Consider the following 7,014-nt stretch of genomic DNA (forward strand, 5'->3'; position numbering starts at 1 on the left):
CGTCACATTTAATTTATTTTGATTTTCCAAACCAAAATAAATCATTTATGACATGTCCTCGAAGTATCCAATTGGTATCCTCAAAGTGTCCAATATCCATTTTCACACAATACATTATGTGGCGTGTGTCCGACACGGTAAGGGCATGTTTCTTGGAGTCTCCATAGGTTATCTCACAAGACCAGTAGTTGATAGACGCAACATAGGTTATCAAAAGACTAGTAGTTGATAGACGAAGTTGGTTTAGCTTTATCTAGTATACTAGGCGTACAAAATCAAGTCTTAAAAAAGAGAAGAAAAAAAAAACAGATTTTTACTTTAAATTCTCTAATTGACTTTCAGATTAAAACAGATTCTGAATTTTTGTAATAAATAGCTCGAACGTGACTCACAGATCTCATCTAAGATTCTCTTTTTCTTCTTCAAGTAAGAATAGTTGATAAACTAGTTTTTTCTTGTCATGGTCCAAACAGACCAAAATTAGGGATTTCTAAAATTCTCGAGTGCCTTTTTTTTTTCAAGATGGAAGCAGAACTAAAGGATATCACCAATCTGAATAAAAGTCAAAATAGCCAAAGGGAAGAAGGGAAAGAAAAAGATAATCAACCATTACTACAAAAATCAGAGGCTGGTGATTCTGATAATAATATTTCATATACTGAGAAAGATATACAAGAACTTGAGAAGAAATTTGCAGCTTATGTACGTAATGATGTATATGGAACTATGGGTTTAGGCGAAATATCATTGAAAGAGAAAATCTTACTTGGACTAGCTATGATTACATTATTACCGATTCGATTAATCGTTACGGTTGCGATTCTGACTTTTTATTATTTAGTTTGTCGATTATGTACTCTTTTCTCTGCTCCTAATAGAGAAGAGGGAGAAGATGGACAAGAAGATTATGCTCATTTAATTGGGTGGAGAAGGAATGTTATTGTTGCTTTTGGGAGATTTTGTTCAAGGGCTATCCTGTTTACTAATGGATTTTATTGGATCACTGAAACTTATGTCGAGAAATTGGCGAACGAGGTATAATTTGTTTTGCTTTTTATTTAAGCTTATTACTGTTATTTTTTGAGATTAGGGTTTACTTCTATCATCCCAAGTAGAGTCGAGTAATTCTATGGAAAGGTCACTGCTAGGACTGGAACTACTAACTTAAAATTAACTACTAGAGTCATCCCCATGTCCAACTGGGCTGTTCCCAGCTATTGTTAGACGAAATGTCTTAGTAAATCATGAAACACTAGTGAATCTACTAGAAAGTGATCAACTAAACTAGATGTAACATTTAAACCAAATGTATAATAGCAGGACTTCTGAAATCCCCCCTAACAACAGTGAGCTCTTGTAGCCTTCTCGTATGATAATATAACCAAACAAATCAGGGGAAACCTTAAAATCTACTCTCAAGGCTATGTTGAGATCAACATGATGCTAACTTTGACCGCCTATGTGGAGAAACAGACCATCTGGTTTGGAATTTTCATATTCAACTGGTTTTAACAATTTGTTGGTTTTGACCCATTTTTATGCTGCTCTAGAGAATTATTGAATACCAAGTTTTAATAATTATTGAATCATTGAACTGTGGGTTAGAAGTAAACTGTATGTCTGGTACTTGATTCTTTGCAATCACTTTTGATGCAAGTGTACTTAACAGTTCATGAAACATGGACGATAATGCTTTTATCAGTGTTTAGGCAATGAAAATAATATGGTGTTTCAATCATTTGATTGTTGCCCCGCTGGAAGGACTAGTTTTTCAATATGTGTGCTAAATAGCACTCCTTATATTTATATCAGTCATTCACGGTTTTAATGATAAATATTCTCTGATTTTTTCTTCCTCCATTTCTATTAGGATCAAACGAAAGGGCCATCAGAAGAATCTGAAAGACCCGGAGCAATCATATCTAACCACGTATCTTACTTGGACATTTTGTATCACATGTCTTCATCCTTCCCTAGCTTTGTTGCAAAGGTGGGTTTTGAAGTAGAAATTGTTTATTGTTTGAGTCAGGTGTAGAAACTTGTTTGAGTTTCTTTTCCCACTTCCACTTTGTTCTGTTTTGGGACTGACATGTTTATGCACTTCTTTCCTTTTCCTCTTGCTGAAGAGATCAGTAGCTAAACTCCCTCTTGTCGGCCTCATAAGGTTTGTTCACATTTACAGAACAGTTAGGAGATTTTAATGTTCACATGCTAGTACTATCTTGCTACTGGATTTCCTTCTCAGTTACATTGATTATTAATTTTTTAACTTTGTGGACAACCCTTATGTGTTTTAATGCGTATGTACAACAGCAAGTGCCTTGGCTGTGTTTATGTTCAGCGGGAGTCAAAATCTGCCGAATTTAAGGGTGTAGCTGGTACGTTTCTTTTTGACATATTTTTTTGCCTTTTGAATTGTTGTTTGGTGTAGATTATGACAGGTGATATTAAATTTTAATGATCTGCAATTCGTAAAACTTAATAGTTGACGGAGGAGCAACCTCTCCAAAGTGGATTTGCAGTTAAATTTTAAAGGAAAATGGCAAGGTGTCACCTCACATTGCTAAAACAAAATTGCTAGAAGAATCAAGTCAATAAACATTATGGTATATAGAGTTTCTAGAATAAACAAAAATCTCTTTAACTCCGAAGGGCGTTCATAGACATCTGAGAGTCCTTAAGATCATTCTCCAGTTAAACCCTAGATTCTAGATGCACATTTATTGATGTACTAGTGTGAAGACTGAAGTGAAGATTAAAAAAGTGATAAAGGATGTTACTGTAGCTGTGAATGACAAATTAAGCGGGCATTGTATTATCAAGGCAGTGAGTATGTTTGACAGAGACTAAATTGATAACTTGTTAATCTTCTATAACATACAGAATAATGTATAATATATTGACCTATTCTTTTGCTTTAGCAGAGCGAGGGGACGCCTCATCTTGCCAACTGAAACTGTCTCTATAAACACTGTGATTAAATATTAGTCATAATCACAAAGAAAGAAGAGCGTTTTTTGTGATTAAACTTTAAAGCACTTGTATCATCTTTTTCTTTAGCTTGACTGCTGTTAAAAGGTTTCAAATATATATAATATTTTTTCGAATTCCAAAGCAGGATAGTACAGGTTTTCTGTGATATAAGAAAATATACTCCTGTATATCTAATTTTTTATTGTAACCCTATTAGAATGTTTCAAAAAGATAGTAGGAGTGCAATCCAAAGAAATAAGAATGTTTAGGCAAGTAAATACTTCTCTTTCCTGTAGCTTGAAGTATTTGTTTCACCAGATGTGATTAAAATCCACATAAAAGAAGAACTTTTTAGTGCCTATGCACTTCAACATCTTGTTTCTTTAGCATGAAGCCGTGAACTATCAAAAAGTCTCTTTTTTCTTGTTTTCTTTCATAGAGGGTCTGAAAAAAATTTTTCTTCTGTTGATTATACGGATGCTATACTGATGAATTGTAATTTCAAACTTAACCATTGTCGTTGCTCGTAGGGGTTGTGACGGATAGAATCGTAGAAGCCCATCAGAATGAACATGCTCCACTGATGCTGCTTTTTCCAGGTTATCACTCCCTTAACTTAGTCTTGGTTGATGTGTTCCAAGAATTCCCTCTTTAGGATGCCTACACTATCACTTGGTATAGCTACTGTCATTTCTATAATTGAGGGTTTGCTAATGTTAGTGCCTGAATAAACTTTACCTTTGGCGTGACTGTTCTTTTGTTGATTACAGAGGGCACGACCACAAATGGTGATTTTCTCCTTCCATTCAAGACAGGTGCATTTATAGCTAAAGCGCCAGTGCTTCCAGTAATTTTAAGATATCCATACCAAAGATTTAGTCCAGCATGGGATACCATATCTGGGGTGAGTACCACCTGGAAGGGGCTTTGATAAGCAAATCTTTACTTGCGAACATCAATTTTAAGAGCATATGGGTTTTGTACTCCTGACATTCCTGGAGTAAGACTGTTAACGCATACTTTCCTATTGTCACCTGGTCTTGAATTATTAGTTCATTCTTTGAATACGTTAGTAGGACAGCACACTGTTTTTCTGTTTCATTTCCGTCATGTTCCAAGTTTATGCTTGTTTGCAGGTTCGCCATATTGTTTTGCTCCTCTGTCAGTTTGTCAATCACATTGAAGTGGTTCGCTTGCCTATATATCATCCTTCAGAGCAAGAAAAGGAGGATCCAAAACTTTACGCTAGTAATGTTCGAAAGTTACTGGCTACCGAGGTGTGTGATTTCTCTCGTCATGTTTATTTACTCATTAGAGGGAGATTCTTTGTGAAACATTCAGCGCCCCTTGAACCGGAGTATCTGGATTCTCATCTTCTTGTGCTGATGCAAAACCCGAACCTTAGTGGTTTTCTTTCAATTGAAATATACTAATATTAAACTGGGTCATATTCATACCCACTGTGATGTGGGTATCTTAGATCGTGCCAAATCTTTGTGAAACTAACAAGTTCCTGTTTGATGCACTAATTTCCAAGTTACACCTCACAATAGAAAGCACTATCACTCGTAACTCAGAAAATTAGTATGTGTTATTTCCTATGACTTGATCTTATACCAAATCTACTTTTTGCTTGCTTTCAGGGTAAATTAACCCTCGCAGATATTGGGTTGGCTGAGAAGCGAGTTTATCATGCTGCGCTCAATGGTAATAATAACAAACCTAGTGTTTTACATCATAAAGATGATTGATAGATAAATGGCCTTGCTCCCAAGTCATTTAAACTTCAAACTGGGTTTGCTTGGTTATATGTGTTTTAGGAACCAACTTTGTAGAGTTTGACTGTGTATCTGTTAACCCCATGAACTCCAAGAGACACGGGTTGTTACTATTGGGGTTGTATATTCTGATAGTTTTACTGACCCTTGATCCCTTCGTCTATAAAAGAAGGTGATTAGTAGTTTCTAGACTTTTTCTTTGCATGGTTTTATTGAATAAACACTTACTCAAAATCGATTTTCATGTTTAGTTACATATCATGAATGGGGAGAATAATCTACTCTGCAGACTACTTCCACACCCAAAAGACCCCGTAGGAAAAAAAATCGTCATCTCTGTAAACACTGAAGAATCTGTATTCATGTCGTGCAGGTTTTCTTCGTCAAAGCCAGATTTGAACCCCTGTAAATCTGTTTGATCAAGTCACTCAGAGTTCAAAGGGAAAATTTTGTTAGGAAAAGCAATCCTTGTTTCCGTGGATAATGAGCACATTTTGTCTTCTAGGCTTTTTAGAATGCCTAGCTCACGTAGTTGGTAATGGCATTAGTGTTGATACAACTCAACGGAATCATAACTTAATGGCTTAGCCTGTTTGCCAAACCAAAATATTAAAGAATGGGAAGAAAAAAAATAGAATAAAAGGTTGTGCATCTTTGTTTCTTTCTATCTTTCTGTATTCATGTGTCAGCATTTTTGTTGCAATAGTAAATAATACCCATTTTTTTTTTCTTCCCCTGCAAATTTCCTTAGTTTATAAAATATGGGATGGAGTCGACAGGCTGCCTTTTTGAACGCCTTAAAAAGTGGATACAATCTTTTCTTTTAGTACGATTTTACAACTGATACTATGCAACTTTCAATGAGATCAAAAACTACCAATTGGTTTATGTACCCACAAAGTTGATGTAAGCTAGCGGAGTTCTTGTGCCGACTCTGCTTGAACCGTGTCATTCATTTATCTGAATACCTAAAACTAAAGATGCGTGTGCTCTTCAAGGAACATTGATACTGCTACTCAGTTATACATGTGGATGCATGTGCATGACACTCAATTATGTGCAGGACCAAAATGAATTGCTTAAATAAATAAATAAATATTGAAACTGACAACAAAAACAAAATTCGTTCTCCCCTTAATGGGAGGGAGGGGATCCAATCAGAGTACAGATCTAGGTCCTGTGAATTGGGAGGAATCCTAGTCCTTCACGATGGTTAAAGAAAAAATCTAATCGTTTCTTGCTACAAGAAAAGTTAAAATCTTTCGTCCCCATACTCCCCGCCACTACTAAAATCCACAACCACATCCTCGTCTCTTTGATCGAGAGACACGTCTTTTGCTTTCCAACTATTTCGTAGTGTTTTACATGGTTTTTAAAATCCTACGATTCAGGGAGACGAGGGTCGAACTCACAATCTCCTGTGTTGTTGAGTGGCCTACAAACAGTGTTCTAGCTTGGGTTTTTGATTGTTTAGAGAGCTTTATTACTATATATTTAAGAACCAGAGACCACAACTAGGCAAAGATATTGATCTTTGTCGTATACTCCACATAATTCAATAATATTTACGAGAAAATATACGATTCAATAATCAACCGTGAATCTACGATTCGTGCTTTAACATACGATTCGATTCTCAAAATTAAAAAACGATTCACTCTGCGATTCACGATTTCACAACCTTGGTGTTTTAGGTCTTTCACAAGATTCTGAAATTATGTGCATACATTTTTTAGGTCGAAATAGATCGAGAAAGTTCTCCGAAGCTCCCTTGTATACCTCATTTCGATATGGCTAGAAAAGAATGTTACAAGATAAATTCAAGGATCGTCTATGAGAAGAATATATCTGCGAACACCATTTTTCTAGTGTCACAGTCAATTGATCAAAATGATATAGCAATATGAAAAATAAGAAGTAATTAGAGAATAACAAACAAGATATAAAGTGCAGGAATGTAAGAAGACATAAACACAAGTGATTTACGTAGTTCGGCTATGCCTACATCCACGGGATAATGATAGTAACAACTTTATTAAGTTAGGGTTTGATTACAGAGGTCCTGTAGCTTCATTAGAGATGGAGTTCAGTGGAGGTTTTTAGTAACGAAGGTGGAACGAAGGTGGCAAACCAATCCAGCTATTATTCCTCTCTTCAGAGGTAGTGGATTTCTTACTCCCCTTCTCAGCCAACCAAAAATCTGTCCCCATTTCCTTCTTATCTTCTCTCTTTTTGTAGGGAAAAAGGATACTTGTTTTATTAC

General features: G+C 35.7%; 1 protein-coding gene across 2 annotated transcripts; it reads left to right on the forward strand.

The window, feature by feature from the left end:
• The first annotated feature begins 367 nt into the window (after positions 1-367).
• Positions 368-5,482, forward strand: LOC113330637 (lysophospholipid acyltransferase LPEAT1-like). Of its 2 annotated transcripts, XM_026577458.1 has the most exons (9): positions 368-1,035; positions 1,871-1,990; positions 2,127-2,164; positions 2,314-2,378; positions 3,504-3,572; positions 3,744-3,877; positions 4,110-4,250; positions 4,617-4,680; positions 5,125-5,482. In XM_026577458.1, the coding sequence occupies exons 1-9, from the start codon at positions 523-525 to the stop codon at positions 5,148-5,150; spliced, it is 1,170 nt and encodes a 389-aa protein (XP_026433243.1). In that variant the 5' UTR covers positions 368-522; the 3' UTR covers positions 5,151-5,482. The 2 variants fall into 2 exon arrangements, with proteins under 2 accessions (XP_026433243.1, XP_026433242.1); XM_026577457.1 differs by lacking the exon at positions 5,125-5,482 and having other exon boundaries at positions 369-1,035; positions 4,617-5,007.
• Positions 5,483-7,014: the final 1,532 nt, after the last annotated feature.

The sequence above is a fragment of the Papaver somniferum genome, unplaced genomic scaffold (assembly GCF_003573695.1).
Source record: "Papaver somniferum cultivar HN1 unplaced genomic scaffold, ASM357369v1 unplaced-scaffold_118, whole genome shotgun sequence".
Taxonomy (NCBI): Eukaryota; Viridiplantae; Streptophyta; class Magnoliopsida; order Ranunculales; family Papaveraceae; genus Papaver; species Papaver somniferum.

Excerpts from the sequence above, each read along its gene's own strand:
- LOC113330637 (XM_026577457.1), top strand. The coding sequence starts at position 523 with ATGGAAGCAGAACTAAAGGATATCACCAATCTGAATAAAAGTCAAAAT. Across the intron at positions 2,165-2,313 it reads CCTCTTGTCGGCCTCATAAG|CAAGTGCCTTGGCTGTGTTT; the intron begins GTTTGTTCACAT and ends TATGTACAACAG. Across the intron at positions 2,379-3,503 it reads CGAATTTAAGGGTGTAGCTG|GGGTTGTGACGGATAGAATC; the intron begins GTACGTTTCTTT and ends CGTTGCTCGTAG.